Genomic DNA, 21,301 nt, shown 5'->3' with positions numbered 1-21,301 from the left:
ACCTGTTGAGGACCGAATTATATTTAATATGTTTAGAAATGTAAAAACTTACTGTATTTTTACCATAACTGTATATGGCTTTTTGACAGGCTTATGGAGTTTTAATGTTTATGATCTGTGGTCGCATTAGGGTCTAAAAGAAAGTGAAATTTATTTTTACAGTGCAAAATGTTAATTACGTAATTAGTTGTAAAATGTAAACATTTAATATCATCATATGATTAATTCCTAAAATCCAGCACATTACATAAATAAATGTTTTTTCTGCATGATATAACTTGCACACCGTTGTTTACAAAGAGCACTTACATGGAGTTTCACACTCCCAATAACTTCAATTTGTGAAAAACCAGAGAACGTAAAAGCTTTCGTTTCATCATTTATAACGAAAAGAAAGAAAATAAAACAGAAAAATAAGTGTTTTGAAGCTCTAAATGTATATAGTTCTGTTTTCTTCTTGTTTAAGGGTTTTGATTCCACCTCCCATCTAGACCGGCAACTTACTGTGGCTGGTGCAATCACAATTAATCACAATTAATATTATTAGCATTACTAGTATTCCCTGAATCGCATTAGTGAATAAGAGATATTTCTAATAATAAAGGTTGTAACTGAGACTGTCTCTTTAATATGATAAAACATAAGAAACCCTTTTCCTCAGTCTTCCACAGAAATGAGCGTGGAGCTAAACCAGTAAGCATCACTCGGTCACCTGTAGCCTCCTGCTTCTCCGCCCAGAGTGACTCTGGGAATTGCAGTTTTTCAGGCCACCATACTACGTCAGCGGAAGTGTTTTGAGCGTTCGCGAGCTAGGTCACATTGATTCAGTGGGGGTAATGTTTTAAGAAACATCATCGCAATGGAGGCAACAAATACAGGTATTAAAGTCCGTAATGCTCTCAAATGCTTTTCGTGTATTTCGTGGCATACTTTTAATCAAAGCTGTCCGAGTTAGCTCGTTCTTTATTGGCTGTATTGAACTGTAATGGACCTGAGACGCTATTGTAACGTTAGCTAAATGCACCTAAAGAGGCTGTCGCCACTCTAAAGGAAAATGCTGAGTTAATTACTCATAAAGGAGAACTTCTGTGTCCAGCGTCTCATTTAATGGTCCTAAACATGCCTCGCCTTTAGCTGCGTGCGGTAATCCGCGTTTAACGACAGTTGAGCACAAGCACGCATGTCTCCCACGTACACCTATGATAATTAAGGGAAATCATATTCAGTAGGCTTGATGCGTTTGATGCTTATTGTGATGCTTACTTGTGATACTCACATTTGCTTTGCTCTGCCGTGTCAGAGGAAGCCCATCTGAGGCATGTGGAGAAGGATGTGCTGATCCCCAAGAAGATGAGGGAGAAAGCCAAGGAGCTCTGTGCTGACAAGGTTGAAGGTGGGATTTTCTCCTGTCCACACTAAAGTGTCGCTCAGGAATCGACTTTACACAGCAGGGTCACTTTTTAAGGAGGCCGTTTTGAACTGTCACAGTCAAGAAACATATGCCAGTTCACCTAATTGTTCCAGTAAGCCATTAGAGTTAACCAGCATACAACTGAACCCAAATAGAAAGCAGCCATCATTAAAACGTGTGTTTGTGCACTGCCTTATGTCAAACTGCTTTTAGTTTTAAAAAAGCAGAGATCTTGGTTAAATCTGTGCCTCAAAGAGACTTTTCTTTGGTCTTCAGTAAGAACCAGAGTACCCAGAGCTTTGATTGGGATTGACTAGAAAAGTTTGAAAATTCAAGTTGCTAACTATAACACTGTGATGCTAGTCAACAAAACGAGGGCGAACATCAACATTTGCCTAATTTCACAATTGGCAGTAAGATGGAAATGGAAGTAATTCAGTCTAACTTGTCTACTTTGTTTGTTTTTTTCTAAATTATTTTTGATTTGCCACAGTTGGAAAGGTATAGGTTAAAAATAGAAATGTATTGTAACCAATGGATGTACTGGTAGCTGCTTTATCTTCAGGCCCTGGGTATATCCTGGGTCATGGTGACACTACAGTGATTCAGCTGCACAGTGATCATAGGTACCTAAAATATCTCAAGTTCTATCAAAACCAAAGTAAAAAAAACAAAACGCAATGATAACTGACCACTGACTTGAGTATATGCCATTGACAGGCTAATTAGCTTAGTGTCCTGTGCATCCATCATTTCAACAAACTTTTTCTGTTTTTTCTTCTTTTTTTTTAAGGCTGGAGCCTATCCCAGCTGTCCCTGCGTGAGAGCCCAGTTATACCATGTGTAGGTCACCAGTCTTTTAGATGGTTAGCACAGAGAGATACCTTCACACCAATGGCAAATTTACAATACTTGGAAAGAGGGAAGGGTGTAACATTGCTGTTCTTAATTTGTCTTTTAATGCAGGGTTGTCAAAAATGTGGCCCACAACACAATTTTATATGTCAAGAGAGACTTTATTTTGTTGGACAAACCATGCAGCCAGTCACACGCAAAGGCAGATTGGGATCATACCGTTACATGAAAGAAAGAAGGAGGGCAAGCGCTGAAGACAGCAAGTGTAGTGGTTCAGGCCAGGTACACAGAGACACAGGGAAGCTGGATTTAAATGCAAGCATGTCAGGAAAAAGTGAAGAAATGAGTGAAAACGTGAAGTGAGCAGCATCTGGCTGCATTTCAATGATCTTGGGTTTCACAGGCCTGAATGTGCGCTTGAAGCCATTTATAATTCTTAACTTGTTTGATCTGCTGCTCACCACAATCAAGCACAAGCAGGAATTTTGGACTTTTAACTGTATTTTCAAAAGTTTTACAGCTTTTCATACTGATAAAAACCTCCCTTATGGCCATTCATACTACACAAAGTAATAGGCAATAAACAATTAACCTCTTAAACCGCAATGCTCCCAGTAACAGAGGCAAGAAGGAGAGCATCTGCTTTAATGGGATTTGCCACCAGATCTGTTATTTTAATATAGACCCGTGTGGTATCCACAGAAATGTTAAAATCTCTGCTAAAAGCTTACAAAACAATTTCAACAATCACCAAACAGCTAAAATATTAAACGATTAAACAGCAGGTAAATAGATTCGGAAAAAAGATGTAAAACCAAAGGGTGAATCCCCCCGTTCACCCGACGACATGTACATGGACATGCCGTCAGGTGCTGAAAGCCAACATCTCCCAGATTCCAGAACCCGCAGGTCTCATCACTCTCCAAACAAAATTCAGCTGACCGGCAGCAAAACAGACCAAAATCCTGCTTTATGTTTAAAGAAACACTTTAATGAATCCTCACTTACTTTTGCCGTCTTGCTTCCACCACGATAAAATCGCACTTCCTGCACAGCTCTATCTCTCTGTGTGCTTCAAGACTAGTTTCCCATCAGAAGTCTCTACTTTCTGCTTTATTTCCTTGCTAATAAGGCACCAGTCTGCCATTGCGTACAGCGCTGTTGGCCACTGTTTTGGCGCCCCCCCCCCAAAAAAAATGACCCCTGACAAGAAAGCCCAACTCCTCCTACAATTTAAGTCCAAAGACTCATGCTGACAGCATGTCACAGCAGCCTTTTCATTATCATGTAGAAAAACATTTAAATATGTAGTTTCTTTGCACTGATAGAAAAAGGAGTTTCACCTGTCCGGTCCACTTAAGATCAAAGTGAGCTATATGTGGCCCTCGTGTAAAATGAGTTTGTGTTCACATTAAAGTAGGGGTGTCAATCTATCAATCTTTTAGAGAAATGACTTGATGTCATTGCAGACACTGAGGGTGAGGTAAAATGTTGTAGTTAATGCTGTTCATGTTATACAGTGGTTAGCTTAGCAACTCAGCAGTATGCACAGGAGACATGCCGGGGCATTGGTGTTTCATTGTTTACACAGAATTGATCTGTATGAAGCATGATTTGGGCTGGTTCAAGTAACTTCAAGGTTAACATTGGGTTTTCTTTTTTATGAAGGCGATCATTCCTTACTTGGGTACATCACCGTGGTAACATGGTTAGGGAATCTATCCAAACCTACCTGGCCCTGTGCGAAACATAATTAAACTTTTAATGTTTTGAGCCCTGTTATATTTGGTGTAAAAATGAACACATCGTTTCATAAAAAGTACCAGCCATCGAACATGGTCTGCGCCTGCTGCTGTTTTAGCACCTGGATGAGTTACTGCGATTGATGGAGTCATGAATTGTGCTCTCTAACAAATCTTAAAGGCTCTTAAGTTCAATTCAAATTTCTCCAAAGAAGAGTGGGTCAAAATTCTTCTACACCCACAAGTCAGCTATTCACCTGCTAGTCAGGCTCTCCATTTTTATTGGTCAGATGCTGTCAGCGCCACAGCTTTAGTGTGAATGCGCTCGTTGTTAAACCCTGGCTTTCCTCCCTGACTTAATATCAATAATCACCTTCGTCTTGATGGATGCTCAATCATCCAGGTAAGTAAATCTCCAAAAGTTTATTCTGTTCATCTGGACTTAGCGGGGGTTTTTTGGGTTTTTTTAAATCAATTTTATATCATGCTTTTTATTTGTTTTTGTTCTTTAATGTCTCTGTAAAGCACTTTGAATCACCTTGTTGTTGAATTGTGCTATTTAAATAAACTTGCCTTGGCTTCAGTGGGAGAAACGTTTCGCTGACTTCCTAGCGCATTGTTCCTTCAGTGGGCTGGTTTCAGTCATTATGCAAATGTACTGTTTATAAGATTGGGGAAACCTGCAGTCAGCTGAGACTGAAGAAGTCACTTGGATGAGTGACGAAACGTTTCTCGCACTGAAAACGCTCCGTCCCAATGAACAGAATCAACTTTTGGAGAATAATCACCTTTGCGTGACCACTTAGCCTTGTTGCTTATGTTAAGTAAAGCCAGATGAGAGGGGTATGTTGCTTTATATTTCAGGCCTTGGGGAGCTCATTGAAACATGACAGCAAAATAATTCGATGCCATCAGACTGATAGAAGAGTCTAAGAGAGGCTTCAGGAATGGAAGCATAAACTTAAAGCGTTATTAAAACGTTGTTCTTCTAAATGGGGACTGCATGTGACGCTGCATGTTGCTGCCCCCATTTTTGTGTCATATTGCAACATTGCATCTTTCCTTCCTCAGGAATTTACTTTACTCTTGACCTTCTTGAATCAGACCCTTCTACTTCTTCTTCTTTCCGGTATTGAGTAGCAGGCTAATTGGCATTACAGCAGTTGCCTCTTTATCTACACAGACGCACGCACGCACTTGGCTGCACCTCTGCTCCAGTGTGCCCCGTTTACTGCAGCAACACATCAGCCCGACAGTCACGGTTTTATGTGGTTTTTAGAAATCTGATGACAGCTTCTATGAGCTAGGGTGTACTGCTCACACGAGGAGGCAGACAGAGGTGATGGGACATACATGGCTGGGCTGTGGGTAGTGGAAACCCCCCTCACATTACAAGTTTCTCGTCCCACTCATTTTCACACCTTCATCCTCCGCCCTCAATCATCTATTCTGTCTGTTTGTGTCTGCACTACTGGGCTCCTGTGTGTGTGTGTGCGTCTGTGATTGTGTTTTACAAAGACAGTGCCAAAAAAAAAAAGAACCAACACAATCTACAAGTATGTTTTCCTGTGTTATTGGTATCTGCATATATGCCTCTGCACACCCCACAGTTGTGTATTGTAGGCTTTGTTGTTCACGCAGATATGTAGCACTGACCTGTACAGAACTCCTTTTGTAGTTTCACCTGATGAGTTTTCCTACTACGCTGATGATTCATGTCAGGACTCACATGCCTTTCAGAGTCTTAAGTTTTTGAACAACCCCCACACGTTCATTTTGATTACTGTTGTGTTTTTGCAGAAAAGCGATTGGCTGCTAATTGAATTCCTTAAATTTAAGGTCCGGATCACAAAATCAAAAATGTGGACAAAAGGTGGGGAAACAAGAATGAATGAATGAATGGATTTTTCAGTTTGTCGGTTAGAAATGAATAAATCCTGCTCAAGATCCTAACATTTATTTTTTACCATAACTAATTATGTATAAGGTCTTTTTACACCACATCTTCCTCTAAAGTACCAAATCTCCCGAAATGTTCAAGCCTCATGCTTCTGCTTTCCACTAACTGCCACTTCTGCGTCGGTAAAAATGGCAAACCGAACGACCTCAAAGCGAAGGTGGCATCACACTTTTCTTCAGAAGGGCCTCTTTTCGCATGAAACCAGTCTCGTAGATTCGTCTCCTTATCCTAACTATTCATGTGCGATCAGAAACGCAGCCTCTATTAGTGCCGTGGGACAGGGATGAGGCGCTCTTTGATTAGATTAGTCGCACAGTTCTGCTTCTCTAAATTGGTTTTGCAGTTAGTCTGCATCCTCGTGAAAGAGTGTGTGATAACCATACTGATGCCGCAGATGAAGGTAATTACGATGTCAGCTGTTTGAAGGGGACACAGGGGCAGCGGTTTTAATTAAAGCCTCGAGAAAGAGCTTGCTAACAAGGTGAAGACTCACTCGTCGACACCTTGTTCAGTGCCTTTAATGTGGAAAATACCACTAACAGGGGCATGAAGTCACTGTTGCATCTTTATAGAAGAAGGGCTTCTCGTTTTGGGCTCCAGTTTTATTTTCCGGCCACAGGCACCAGCAATTGATGTTGGCCAGAGAAGAAGGAAGGCAGCAAAGGTTGAACATATCTAGTAAAACTGCAACCATTAGCAGCAATTCTTAAGTTTAACATTTCTGATAATATCTAGTCTGATTTCTGGAAAAGCTCCACTTGTTCAGTTATTGTAAATAACCTCGTCTATCTCCAGGCCTCACTGGGCACCGTGTTCAGTGTAGCATTACCTATATTTAATTCTTGGGGGCATAGACGTGTGTATATTTGAGGATGGTGGGATGACTGTTACAGGGCTAATGTGGGAGCAGTGCGACCACAGATATAACCACTCTGTGGATAGTACGGTTAAGTTCAGTCCTCATATGAACAAGGAAACATGGGTTTCGGTTTGATAAGAGGCTTGGCAGGGTGACTTCTGACTGGGTTCCTTCTCGTGGAGATGGGACCCGTCTCGGTTTGCTCGTAGCTATTCGTTTTCTTGTTTGCGGTAAAAAGGTAGGCTCTTAATTGTGATTTTTGCTTTGAGGTTACTGTACGCATTGAGCCAGTTTCCCTTTTTCTTTTTTTTGTTGATTTGTCCTTTCTGACTTCTACACTCCTCTCTCCCTCCCTCCAGCCTTCAGCCACTGCTGTAAAGAGTCTGGTTTCTTCATGGTGTTTAAGTGTCGAGGGGAGAACGCAGCCCTGAAGGAATGTCTGACACGACAGTGAGTATTGTGCGACAACACTCATATAGAAAGGTGGCTCCCCATGTGTTATAACAGAATCACGCCAGTAGCTTTTACACACGCTTGCCTACTCTCTCCCACTCCTGTTGACTCTCTGAATTGCCGCCTGTAAAGTCTTAGTAATCTCAAAACCTATCAGAGTGATGAAGGTCTACCTTTTGTGTTCCACCAGCTACCAGGACCCCGCGTTTTTCGAAGAGTGCAAGCAGGAGTACATTCGAGAGAAGCTGGAATTTGAGAGGACAGGGATTCCAGCCAAGAACATGAAACAAAAACTTCCGACTAGCATGTAAAATAATAACACAACAAGCTTTATTTTTAAAGTGTACACAGACTTACACTCTGCCCAGAACTGCAGGATTACGTGGCAGTGCTATGGACAAGTGGTTGTATTTCTTGTAAAGCTACATGCTTATGCGTGAAAGGTGAGTGAAATTATTTGGATCATAAAGAGTGATCAGAATGTCACAAATATGTGATTGTACTGTGATATAGCAGCCACCTGGAAGAGTTTCAATGCAGGGCAGCACATGGTGCGCAGCTGTAAACTGAGGGATGCTTTGCACCTGTTGAACCACTTGAACATGTGTCTATTGCTCCTGCAGTGACGGCACGAGTGACGAATCTGCTCAGTTGCCTTTGGCTGGACCCACAGCTTTGAAATTCACCTGCAGAAGTTGTTGTGTAATAACTTACAAAGGAATTGATTTAAAAAAAGAAGAGAAAAAAAAGTAATGGAAATCAGAGATGGAGATTTGTACACTATAACTTGGAGGTAATAATAAAACCCTGTGTGATCATGTGATTGTTGCAAATATTAGAAAATTTTAAGGGCAGTCAACATGAAATGTTTCTGAATAAAGGTTTAATATCTGTTTAACTCCATCAGACTTAAAAGATGTGTTTTTTATGATGGTTTGCATTTTTCAGCAGTGGGACTAAAGAGTCGCACGGTGAAAATTTCCTTTCAGTTTATTTAGTGTATTCGAAAGCAGGATCAACAGAACTGTAAAAATTGTAAAAAGAAAAAAAAGCTACAGCTGACTCAGTTTGTTCTTTTACATGTTCAGGACTTTTACCTCCAGTGGCTAAATTGAGCTAAATGCATACTTTTTTTGCATTAATAATTTTTTTTGTTATGGTTATAATAAGAACCAATTTACCATTAGCAACCAGCATAAGTATGTATTGTATATAATTTAGAACTGCTTATGTACTAATGGCACAGATGGAAAGAGTTGCTATAGAGGTCCTATATTACTACTGCTTTAAATAATAAGCTACAAAATTACAAATTATAAAATTAGATCATTACAAACATTAGCATGTTTAACATGACAATAGCCTGGGATTAAGGTTGATAGTGTAAAATTTTCTATTATTATTTTTTAAACAATTTTCCCCCTCTACAATTTTGTTTCTAGAAACTAAAATTTTGTTTGAAATTGTGAAACAGGATTTAAAATGTAAGGATAATTTAGGAAAAACAATTTTTTTTTTTTTTTTTTTAACATGGATGTGTCAATTCATCATTTAGGCTTTGTGGTAAAGAGAAGGGCTTGCTGTCCCCTTTGCAGATATTTAGCGTTAAAAAAATGATTTAATCATCGTGGCTTTGTGTTCAGTGTTCAGTTTTAACAAACCACATAACATCATGCTTGAAGTGAAAACAGCGCAACCTCACGGTGTTGATTCCTTTCATTCATTTATTCGATCATATTTACAAACAGCCGGAAGTGCAGTAAATCTAAAATATAATCCATATCTACTGTACATTGCATTTTGGTTTGCAAATTGTTTACAGAAGTATGAAACTACTGCTGTAAAATAACATTTCTTAGAAATTAAGAACAAAAGACCACAATCATGATACAGATAAGAAAAAACTAAAACAAAGAAACTTACCCATGGGCCTTTGTGCTTTGTGCACCTATTTGTTAAGTCATATCTCATATTTAATCAGGTTATTACATTATTGTGTTGCCCCCAGCACAGGTAGCTCTTAGACATATCAGGCATCTTGGGGGAGAAAAAGCAAAAGCTAAGTTTTGGAGTGTATAACCATGTTTGGCAGAGTACTGAAGCCCACCATATACATTTATACAGATATGCACATTTCTTTCAGTTTCTTCTGTTTATTTGGTCTAAGATTCTTCAGTGCCCTTAGTTTATACTTTTTCACTACTGGGAGACCAGAGAGAGACTACCCTCAGTCCTAAACAGCAGGATTAACAATCAGCACAGTGCATAGTTCACATTTTCTAATGTTCAAAATGATGTGCCAAGTGTATGCGGTGCATTCTGCGAGTCCTTCAAAATAAATGGCGTGCTAAGAAACCAGCAATTCACAGCCTTACATCTACATGTCACTTCAGAGGTGAAAAAAGAAAGCAACACAATAGATGGTGTTGTCAGATACCAGACAGACTTGAGTTGTGAAGGTTATGAGAAATCATTGAACCTTCTCTGCCTTCTCTCTCTCTACTTTGATATTAATCCACCTCAGTAAAAAGAAAACTTAATTAGCATTTCAAATTTGGAGCCAAAACCTGTAATTATCCTACAGTCAGTGTATGTATGTCTGTCTTCACCGTACAAAAACAAACACATCAACTCCTCCTACCAACACATCTCCTTCACATGACCATTAGACAAACATGGAACTACATACCCTCTGTAATTTACAGTGATCAAATGTAAAAAGACTTGCATTGGAGGAAGTACAGTTATACAAATTCTAGCACTATGCTGTGGCTCCAGTGATCAACAGCCACAGTTTATGGTGGAAGAGGCCCTATGATGAGATACAGATACAGGCACACTGTTGGATGTGAATATACACACACACATGCACGCACGTGCATGTGCTCACACACAAATTAAACTGCTTGTATGCATACTTGCACACAGTTATGCATGCGCATACAAGGACACAAACATGGACAAACTATTCTGTTGAGGATTTCTCATCAACTTTTTCTCTGCAAAGTCAGAAATGTTCACCGATGCGGTGAGCAGAGATGGCAGATTAATGAGTTTAAAGTCTTTACCTCAGAAAAAAAAGAAAAAGGCCTCATCTGGCCTCGTTTAGTTCCCACAACCAGGAGGTCCAGTCTCATCCGCCCCACAAAAGTGGTCTTATCACATTAAGGCAGGTAAGGTGGTAGCTATGTGGCAGGGTTGGAGAGTTTATTCATTGTTCCATTTGTTTATGTTCCATCAAATTTCTAACATTTATTTATCTTCCAATAAATTATTAATCATCTGTTCTCCCACTGTAACTTAATAAGGCTTGGCCCAATCTGTATGGGGAGGGCTCCTGGGGCTGCAGTTACCCATTGAGGACGAGGAGTTGGACGCAGCGGAGTGTCCCTCCCAGAACATGGCGTCACTGGGTTTTGGGGGACTGGGGAAGGATCGTGAACTGTCATCCAGAGAGGCCTGGTTCAGGGGAGGCGGGGGAAGTACAACGGAGCAGGCGTCGCTCCCAACCAGACCCTCTCCCGAACAACTCTGGGGGGGCCATGGGCCGTTGTACCAGCAGTCCTCCCTCAGACTATCTGGCAGCAGGGTGCCTGACGGACAGCCGGTGGGGGGGCAGGGGCGGCCAGAGCATGAGGGCAGTGGGGGGGCACTGGGGGGACGAGGCACTGATGGCCGAGGAACTGGGGGGTGGTTGTTCTTTTCCACGTCGTCCAGACACTGGACGGGAACTGTTGAGGCAGCTGCAGGAAGAGAGGAGGGTGAGTGCAAGAAAAAAAAAGGATGAGGAAAAACGAGGGTAAAAGACAATCAAACGTTAGATGTGGTTGCACAAAACTGCATTTTTCTAGTGAGACCTGCACAGACAATCACTGCATGGACTGTGGCAATGTCCGTAAAACAAGCACAAATATTAGAGGCAATTGTTCAATTACCTTTTCTATCATTTTGGTGATACTTCAGTGACAAATTTCACTGTTGATTTAGTGACACTACTAGCTTTCAGTCATCACTGCCAAGTACTGAAAGCCTTACATAACGAATAAACAAATGCTGCCTGCCTTCACGTTAGACATGTTTACAAGCGATATGTCACTTAGACCAATGGTTCTTAATATTTAGAATGGTGAGCCTTTCATGAGATTGGAAATATTAAATAAAGATTGATCAATCTGACAGATCTTAAGTGGTGATTTTTGGCTGAATGCTATAACTTTGCAAAACCCTGCACGACTCCAAGATGGGTTTTTTTAGTAAATCTGGAAACTTTAAAAAGAATAATAATTTTATTGCACTTATTAGCAGTGTTTTACTAGACAGTAAAGGTGTTTGTTTTAATGAATTTCTCTAGCAAATAAAAATAGCGTGTTTTCTGTCATTTTAACTAAATGATGTCGGCAGCACAAATGAAATGCTCTTTCCTCACCCAGCTAAACACGTCTTTTTTTCTTTTTTTTTTAATTTAGCACTGAGATAACAACTCTGTATTTCTTTTCTTTTTTTTAACAAGTGGATTAAACTTTGGTTTCTAAAGCGGTTAAAAAAAAAAAAATCTAAGCTCTGATCTCTAACTGTATAATAGACCTCAGTGTAAAAACAGAACCGGAGTAAAAATCGCACCCTGTGCAGCGGGCGGCGAGTTCCACAATGAAACCTTTGCACCATGTAAAAGTCACCGCTTGGGAATCAGTAAATAACAAAAGCAATAATTAGATTTTGTCCTCAAGAACAAAACCTAATCAGACCTGAACGCACAAACACATTTTCTTTCATTTCATACAAAGCATATCCTTACACAAATCACATGTCCTAATCTCACACAGACACATCATTGCTTTGCTTTCAAATCATCATCTTGAGCGAATAATAAAGTTTAAATGAGAGTATCTGCTCCTGCTTTTTTTTTTTCCATACCTCTCTCCATCCACACATCTATCCATCCATCCCTCCCTGCTATGCTTCCATGAGATGGTCTCCTGAGTCTAGGATTTGAATAAAAGTGATTCCAAAGGAGGAACATTAGAAGAATACAGATACACAGTATGACTGAATAAATACATAGCACACCCCCCTCCTCCCTCTGCCCCGCTCCATTTCTTTTGCCGCTCCTGCTTTCCTCATTTCACTCCATCTGCTTCATCTAAGTTACAGGATTACCCTCTTATTCAGTGGAATAAATAGGGCAAGATTTATTTTCTTGCCATATTTCGTTCTAATTTTCACCTCCTGGTCTCCTCTTCTGACACTCCGAGGGAATCGACAACAGAGGTAATCCCTCCTAGGGTAGCATACATCATCACAGAGGGAGGGGAATGGAAGGATAGACCATTTCATGATGTCCTTTATCAAAGTGTTGGAGGACTTTGATAATATCCACAGTCTTATCACACTCTTATACAAACTGCAAAAAGAAGCAGGAGGAGAAAACTTCTTGGGAGGGGGAAAAAACACTCCCGTTACTGAACAGAAGCAGTTCATTAGTTTCCCTGTTGTAATTACTTCAAGTACTCATTAACAGTGTTAGATCAGCTAAATGTGTTTGTCTCTCTATTAATTTACTCTGTAGTTACATCTACATACAATTGTTGCGATTTGTTTTCTTAATCTTTCATCATTTGTCCTCACTTCTTTAATAAGTTGCAAGCTTTTTTCAGGGGCTTGGGTAAGAACTGCATGTGTGTGCAGATGTGACGTACAACAACAACAATGTAGGGTTTGAGTTTTTCTTTTTAAGAGCCCTCTATGGGAGGTGGACTCTACTTTGCTAATATAATGGCATGGGGAAAAGAAAGAAAAGCACACTGATCACACTTAAATCAGATGTAAAGCAGATCAAATGTAAAAGATTAAATAAAATATATTAATATTGGGAAAAAATGAAATATGATAAGAACAGGATAAACATTCAAGAAAATGTCAAATAAAACAAACAAAAATATTACCTGGTTCCTAAAGGGAATGATATAAATGTCAATTATTTTTAGGCTAAAGACATGAAGAGACTGAATACATTTTGTATGGTTGCTTTTAGGAGGTTCATTTAGGTGGCGACCTACACAACAATGCATTAATGCTACAAAGGAGACTCCTCACTGTACAGGAGCTGAGGTGGTGTGAAAAGGACACAGTGGAGCACAGTTGATTATCACACGCACTAAAACAAACATTAAGCATGGGATGATTTGTATTCAGACACCAACTGTGGCGCAATCCTGAGCTCACTCACATTTCTGCAGATGTGCCTCACCTTGTCGCGTCTCACTGATCAGTGGCCTGAGTTTCCTAATCAGGCCTGTTTGGTGCTTCAGCTCTGAATGGAGACGGCCGACCTCAGAACACAGAGCTTTGTATGTCTGCTGCATGCTCTTCTCCCTACACAATAAACAAAGCATTTCACTTAAATGCAAGTTTCCTCAAAGCTGGTGTTAGAAACACCCAACTGTCAGACAGGATCTTGTGGTAAATATCATGAGCAGCTATAGAGTACGCTCAGGAAAAGGAAATATTTTAGAACAATCTTATTCTGAAGTCAAATTCACCTGTTCACTGAAATTTCACAATGCCAAAATGCCACCCATTATGTCAATTTTAGTCAAAAATTTGTGGATTAAATGTACATATAAGATTAATCTATTAAATAAATTATAGACATACCAAGGTGATCATGTGCTTCTTTGCTGACACAATTAATATCAGTGACTACAGTCAGACAATACTTAAGAGGGAAAAACAACAACAAAACTGCTTCAGACAGTACTGGTTGATTTGATGCTTAATCAGCCAATAACCTTATCTGTATTACAAACAAGAAGACAAAATAAATAAAAACAGTGATGTATTTAAGGATGGCAACACCTACAAAACACTCTTATAAAGATGCAAAATGTATCAGCACTTGTTTTGAGTCCTAACACCCGCCTCACACAGCAAAAAACATGAACAGAAAGCCTATGGTGGAAAAACTAGGTTTTTGTGGTGCTTAAAATAATTAAAAAAGGTAGACAAATTATAACATTTTCTTTCTTAATAAATGTTAATAAACAAATTCCATACAGACGTTATGCATGTCAAAATTCTGGACTTAAATTTAACTTGTGTTGAGCACCCAAGTTTAGGGTCTAGCTCTTCATATACTTTTGAGGTTACCTCCACATCATGCTGCAGACATGCATGCAGTCTATGATGAGCAGATTCATAACGCTGCACCCTCCTCTAGTGGCCAAACAGGACAAGTACAATTGAAACTGTGGCCATACAGAGCACTGCATTCACAAGCTTTAGCTTTCAAAGCAAAGACATAAAAACAGTATATTCTGTAGTTTCGTGTAAACAGTGTTCCTACCTGATTCTCTGTAGTTTCATCAGGGCGGATCATTTAAAACTGATTTTTTTGCTTAAGACTGTGCTTTAGGCAAGACTTCCCATCTATTTACAGTTGCTTCGTAACTACAGGTTACAGAAATTATGGTTGGGCACTTTTTAATGATATTCATAAAACACTATACCTTGCATTATACTTTGCATCACAGGTCTGGTCCAAGTCTGGTCCGTTAAGGCCATGCGGCTCCCCCTAAAACAGAGTTAAGTTATGCAAAACAGAGAGTGGAGGTGCAGTCTCTTGGTTGTTTCTGACAACCCTCCCCCCCCAAAAAACCAAACAAATCGGCATCCTCCACTCCACAACAACGTCTGTCTTTTAAGCGTTCATCTCCCAACTGTTAAAGATGTAGCATACCCACCCTGGCTTTGTCTTCACTACTGTGTTTCCCAGTGTCACCCTGTCTCTCTCTGCCCTAACACCTCTACCGATTTCTCCTCCTTTTGTTATGCGACAAGAGCGTCTCTCATCTCAAGCGCCCCCTCTATCCTGTTCTCTGAAACTCCTTCTTCCCTGTTTCACTCACCACACTTCTCTCTAGTAGCCGATTGTTCTCCAGTGTCACCCTCTCCAGCTCTTCCTGCAGTTTGTGGATCTTTAGCTCAGTGTTGATCCTTTCCACCTGCCAGGAGTCCTGAGAGCTGTTCAGGCTCTTCATCACTGTGGACAAGCACGCAGAAAAACAGATGGAATTTGTGTTACAACTGGTACAAAAGGCATAATTAATTAAAGACACTGACTTTTACACTTTTAGCAACCAAATATTTCAACATCAGTTTAATCATAGAGCAACATTTTACATTTACATTTTCATAGAAAATCACAGGTAGTATGGAAGTAAAGGAGAATGGCACATGAGTCAAAATACTCGAGCCTGTCCTGTATTTAAATTGTACTTGAATCAACATATATGTTAAATATAACCACAAAAAAGCCAAATGTAGTTAAGAGTATTGCAACATAAAAATGTTATCATATCATATAAATCAGGTTGCTGGATTTTTTCCCCTACTGACTATATGACACTATTTATTCTTCTAGTACTGTATTAGATAAAAGTGTTGAAATAAATGTAATTGTTACTCTGTTACTAATCACATTCTGGATGTCAAGGGTTCCTCTCAGCTTTAGGAGGATGTAAGTGTACCCTTTGGGATATTACAATTAGTTCTCATTATTTGAAAATGATACGATTTTGCTGGTTTCGTCAGACCTTCGACATTGCCTGCAATGGTTTTCAGTGTGAAGTGGGTAGGATAAGAGGCTACCAAAACAACTGGTGTTTGAGTAAAGAATCTGAGAACCGTGCCATGTTCATGACTGAGCATAAAATGGATTGACAGAAGGGCTGGTGCTGTGTCAGATGTAATGCAGGGGATGCTGGAATATGAATGACTGTTAACGCGCTCTAATGGCCGCAAGCTTCCGTTACAGAATAAGAGAAGTTACTTTCCTCTGAAGGGTGGCTGGTTAAGCAGGTGGGACATCCAGATTGAGAACAGACTGGAGTATCTGCAACTCTACTCCAAACAGGTGCCAGTTGAGATTTTTCAAACTTCTCATCAGGTTGTCGCTTCGAGGTATAATGGGCACACCCAACTAGTAGGTGATCCCAAGGTAGACCAAGAGCTCATAGAAGAGATTATATAGCTTCTATGGTCTGAAAACATGTGGGAGAGAGGGACGTCTGAACTAGCTCAAATACTCTACTGCTACCATGGTTTAACTCATGAAAATGGATGGATGGAGATATTTTAAAGAGTAGATTATTACTTCGATTGTCCGACATAGCTAATTATCAAACAATTTCAGTCCTTGAATTTAATATGATTAAAATTCAGGAACAGGATTCTTTTCCTTGTATTTCATCCAAATCTCATGTGCTCTAAATGTCCACTATCTGTTTCATCAGAGGACAGAACCATTTCCACTGAACAGTTCAGAGACAGCAGGCCTGTGTACTCTACCTGTACCTTGGCTGGTGTCCATTTCTGTCCTCAGCTGAAGCAGCTCCACCTCTTTGGTGTGAAGCTGCTCCATCAGAATCCTTTCTCTCTCACTCGTTTCCCTTTTCTGACAGAGGAAAAAAAACAAAAAAACAAAACAGACAGTGAGCCAAAGAGCATGAAGGTAGAGTCAGTGTATTTAAAACAATGTTTCAAACTCTTACTTTTGCAGTCCCAGGTGGGCAAAAAAAACCAAACTCTCTTTATTATCCTTATACTTGAAAATAAGCTACTGTCAGGTTTGGAAGACATTAAGCCTTTAAGCTTGGCTGCACTGTTAGTTTATGAGATGTTCAGATTAATCAGTAAAACGCACCAGTTTGTTAAGCTCCATCTGCAGGTCCTCCTTCTCTATATAGATACCTCGGTAAGCACTGAAGGCCTTGTTCACGTACTGGGGCCCCTCTGATGAATGAGCATCTGGCCTGAAAAGCTACAGTGGTGAAAGAAGAAATAACAGAGAAGAAAGTAGAGGAGAAAAAAAATGTTCAATTTAAAATGTTGCGGTAGGAAGTCACTTTCCTCCCACCACATCCTATCTTGATGGACCAAGTGCTGCAGCACATAAAACTAAAACTGACAGATTTTAAACAAACAAGCTCGTGCTCTGCCCACATGTTGTGCCCAACTTTCGCTTCGGTCTGCAATCGGTATTAAGACCTTTGCTGTTCAAATAACTCACTCTCTCACTATATCCGTTTACTGGATCCTTTCTTCTTAATTCCAATTTCAAGAGCCTTCTTCTCTGCTGAATATGAGCACAGTGTTTGCCAAAGACACACTTCTCCAGACCTCCTTTCTTTTTTAAACAGAGCACATTTATTTCTCATTGTTGGGTTTTTTCTGTTTTGACAACAGACCAACAATATTAATGATGCTGACATGCATACACTCCAAGAGGTTATCTTTCCTTTTTTTTTTTTTTTTGCAGTGAGGTATTAGTATTTTGTGTTTGTCCATCATTCTGAAGTCGTGCACAATAGAAAAATCATTCATCTTTGTTCATAGGTCACCCTTTGTAAACATTGCTCTCTGGTTGTTTAGACAGCATGATAAGCTCTATGTTCTTAAATTTTGTCTCTCTCTCTCTCTCTCTCTTTTCTATCCCCATCTTCCCTTTGTTGTCCCATCCTCCTACTCTTTCCTACTCTGCTCTTCCATCTATACCTTGTCTTCAAGCTGCTTCACTCTCTTCTTCAGCAGGGCATTGTCTCGCTCTGTCTCTCTCAGCCTCTTTTTGATGTCCTCGTATGCCGTGACCAGGGCAAAGTGGGAGGCGACCGATTCGTCACCGGCACACACCGACACAGGACTCTCAGCAGCAGTGGTGTAGGCTGTCTCATGTTTAAGGATGCAAATGTCATCATCCACTGCTGGGGAATCCATACCTACACAGGCCATATTCTGAGGCAGATAGAAGACCTGGGGGATACATGAAGAACTTCTTTAAATATCCTATATTTGTGTGAAGAAAAACAAAGTCAAACTATATTAGATTTATTATCATATTAAGAAATAAATATTTTCTATATTATCCAACAAACAGTCTACACTGTCAACTTGTTCTATTCATTCATAAGGCATTTAATGTCTGTAAGTAGAATTCTCCTAACAGTCAATGGTCTTTTTAAACCACAGTTTCACAAAAGAAGAAAGCCCCGCCAGAGGTTGACATCAGAAAAGCCCTAAAGACAACGAGAGGTTTTTAGCATGCAAAATCAGTTTGTTCACATATTGCATGCAATTTTGTGCTGGTGCTTCCTATTACCCTTGGGCACTTGACACTGGAATTACATGATTTTGATTTAACACCAGGGATGAATGTACTTGGAAGGTAGGTCCTCTTCAATTACCAACACTGAACAATAAAGGAGTCAGATCTGTAATAGTCTACAAAAGATCTACCCCCCAAAAAAGGCAATTTGCAATGTGTGATTTCCATAACATGTACATAACATTGTGTACACTAAGTTCCTGGCCTATGGCTTTGAATGAGAGGCTGAAAAAGAATTTATCAAAAAGAAACTTTAACTCTGCACATTTACAAAGAAATATCTCACACTGACTTGAATGCCTTTGTTAAAGGAAGTGCCAGCAGAGCTGACTTCCAGGAACGATATGAGTGTTTCAGTAAAGCTACTTGACATTTCCCCCACACCCTCCTGGATAATTTCTGCTCGGAGTAGCTCGGTTTCAGAGACGGTGCAGCTTCTTGATGATGTCAGCATGCAATGATGCAGCAAACACACAGGAGCCAAGTTTTTATCACTAAAGGCCTAAGCCTTTAGAAAAATAAGTTTAAGCAGAGTTACCGAATAGTTTGATAGACCCGCGGAGATGAATAGAAACGGAGAAATAGAGAGAAAAAGGAAAACTGCTGACTTTGACGACAGTCGGCGTGAAAGCGAAAGCGACCCACAACAAGTACTTAAAAACGAAAGTGGACGTGAATCCAAAACAAGGCAAGAAGAGCGACGTAATTCCGTTAAGACTTCTCCACTTAAAACAGGAAAGCTAACAGCTAAAAGGCTTATCTCAGCTGAAAAAACACAATCTTCCACACAAAGCGACAGCAGCAAACATCTATAATCGTTCTGAAAACAATCAATGAATTTCGCGTGTATACAAAGCTAACGTTACGCCGTTAGCTTCCGCGAACAGTGCTGACAAAACACCAAACAACCCTGACGTCCGGTTGTGAAACAGCCAACAATAAGAATAACACAACAATTAAGCAACGGTCTTTAGAGAAACATAAATACATATCGACAGCTACGCGCATCAAAATGATTGATCTATTATGATAATAACGGCTAGCTATGCTTGGCTAACGTCTTCTGGCTAGGTGCAGAAAAAGGAGACGATTATTTTTTATTCTCGACTTTCAGTTACCGTGTTAAACGCTGTCCTCAGTTAGGTATCGACTGACCACATAGGACTGTCATTTAATTTGGAAAAAACAAGAGCTGGTTCAAGGAGAAAACAAAGAGACAAGGCTCGGCACTGGTGCCGTGTCTCGACCGAACTGACAGGTGAGAAAAACAAAAACTTCCGGGAGTCACTCCGCTGCTCAAGTCCTTTCAAAGTAAAAGCACAGTCTTAAAGAGCGTGTGCACTTTCTCACACACTGTTACGATCACCATAGCTCCCATTATCCTTTCCTCGGTATATGCATACCACACGCTTCATGAATTCTGCCATAAAAATATAAATATTTGCTCCATGTTCTATATTTCCAACCTTGTATGTTTCTCATATGACTCCCCCCCAAATGCTGCAACTCTAAACATATCACATGTCACAGTCGAGGGCAGAAGGCACTTCCTCTCCCCTCCTAAAATCTCCAGCAGCAAATGATGAAGTATTTGCTGCAAGTATCTGAAAAACTGAGATTTAGGGCTTGGTCTAGAGGTGCTTTGCCGCTTCAGGACCTGGGCATCTTGCTGTAATTAATGGAAGCATGAATTCTGTTCTCTACCAGAAAATCCCGAAGAAGAATGTCTGTCCATCAGTTCATGTGCTGATGCTCAAGTACAAATGTATTACGTGTTTAAAAGTTGAATACAAATTTAATGCCACAAACTTGAGTTGTCATATACATCTGTGAGTTTATGTGTACAACAGTATGCACATGTGGTCTGTGCATGTACACACACACTTTAATCTCAAAAATTTGCTGAAATTAAAGTCATAATCTTTCTCAGAATGCTGACTTTTTCCCCAGAATTTGTTTTTCTCAGAATTCTGATGGAACTTTGACTTTAATCTCAGAATTTTAACCTTACTTAGAATTCTGACTTTTCCCCCCCACAGAATTCTGGAAAAGAAGAAAAAAAAGACCTGCCCACTTTTTCCCCCCAGTGGCTCTTCTTCTTCTTCTTCTTCTTCTTCTTCTTCTTCTTCTTCTTCTTCTTCTTCTTCTTCTTCTAAAATCACTCTTTAAAAAATGTGGTTTGTATTTGCTCCAGGTACCTTTTGTTGTAATATGCAATATATACAATCTGAAACAGGTAAGTGTCACAGATATGTCAAAAAAGGAAAGAAAGAAATCAGGTAGTGTGTGTATATTTTTCATGGCACTATATTAATAGATAAAGCTAAAACTTGGCACATGTTTTTACTTGTGGTCCTTATATTGATTAAAAATTAGCTCTCTATTGTGTGTGTGTTTTTGTGTTAAAAGGACAAAAGAGTACAGGGACTACTTGTTAAGCTAAAGAATGACTTAAGAAACAGGCAAGAAAACAAGTAATGCCCTGAACCATGTTTAAAGGTAATAGTGAACAGGCAATTATTTCACGAGTAGCACGAGTGTTATAGCTAGGGTTGCCGAATCTTTAACTATCAAATAGCACAATGCACAGTTAGCTGGGCATAGCGTAAATATGCACTGTCCATCCATAATCTTATAACAAAAATACTGTAAAATGTTGGTTTTCAGTTTAATCAATACCTCATGTAAAACAATAAAGACAAATACAGTAAATTATAACAGAAGTCACAAGGGCATTTCCTTTGAAAAAAAAGCAAAAAGGAAACAAATACTGTAAATACAGTCTTCATTTACCCAGCTTATTCTACTACGCAGACCAAACAAACGACCCCTTCTTTTCACTAATCACGTATTACTCCACACT

At 39.8% G+C, this 21,301-nt stretch overlaps 2 protein-coding genes across 4 annotated transcripts; one reads left to right on the top strand and one right to left on the bottom strand.

The window, feature by feature from the left end:
- The first annotated feature begins 697 nt into the window (after positions 1 to 697).
- On the top strand, positions 698 to 8,178 carry cmc1 (C-x(9)-C motif containing 1). Of its 2 annotated transcripts, XR_311994.2 has the most exons (5): positions 698 to 878; positions 1,301 to 1,393; positions 7,187 to 7,277; positions 7,471 to 7,723; positions 7,904 to 8,178. XR_311994.2 is itself a non-coding variant. In XM_005743152.2 (4 exons), exons 1-4 carry the CDS (start codon positions 860 to 862, stop codon positions 7,589 to 7,591), a joined length of 324 nt encoding a protein of 107 aa, XP_005743209.1. In that variant the 5' UTR covers positions 698 to 859; the 3' UTR covers positions 7,592 to 8,178. The 2 variants fall into 2 exon arrangements, 1 of the variants encoding a protein (XP_005743209.1); XM_005743152.2 differs by having other exon boundaries at positions 7,471 to 8,178.
- Positions 8,179 to 8,986: 808 nt separating this feature from the next.
- Positions 8,987 to 19,713, bottom strand: azi2 (5-azacytidine induced 2). Of its 2 annotated transcripts, none has more exons than XM_005743149.1 (8): positions 19,557 to 19,713; positions 17,832 to 18,086; positions 16,981 to 17,097; positions 16,626 to 16,731; positions 15,185 to 15,318; positions 14,786 to 14,850; positions 13,528 to 13,652; positions 8,987 to 11,023 (listed from the first exon to the last, which is right to left on the bottom strand). In XM_005743149.1, the coding sequence occupies exons 2-8, from the start codon at positions 18,063 to 18,065 to the stop codon at positions 10,581 to 10,583; spliced, it is 1,224 nt and encodes a 407-aa protein (XP_005743206.1). In that variant the 5' UTR covers positions 18,066 to 18,086; positions 19,557 to 19,713; the 3' UTR covers positions 8,987 to 10,580. The 2 variants fall into 2 exon arrangements, with proteins under 2 accessions (XP_005743206.1, XP_005743207.1); XM_005743150.1 differs by having other exon boundaries at positions 16,632 to 16,731.
- Between the last annotated feature and the right edge of the window lie 1,588 nt (positions 19,714 to 21,301).

The sequence above is a fragment of the Pundamilia nyererei genome, unplaced genomic scaffold, assembly GCF_000239375.1.
Source record: "Pundamilia nyererei isolate P.nyererei 1_Seehausen unplaced genomic scaffold, PunNye1.0 scaffold00128, whole genome shotgun sequence".
Lineage (NCBI taxonomy): Eukaryota > Metazoa > Chordata > Actinopteri > Cichliformes > Cichlidae > Pundamilia > Pundamilia nyererei.
This window is presented reverse-complemented; position numbering and strand designations above follow the sequence as displayed.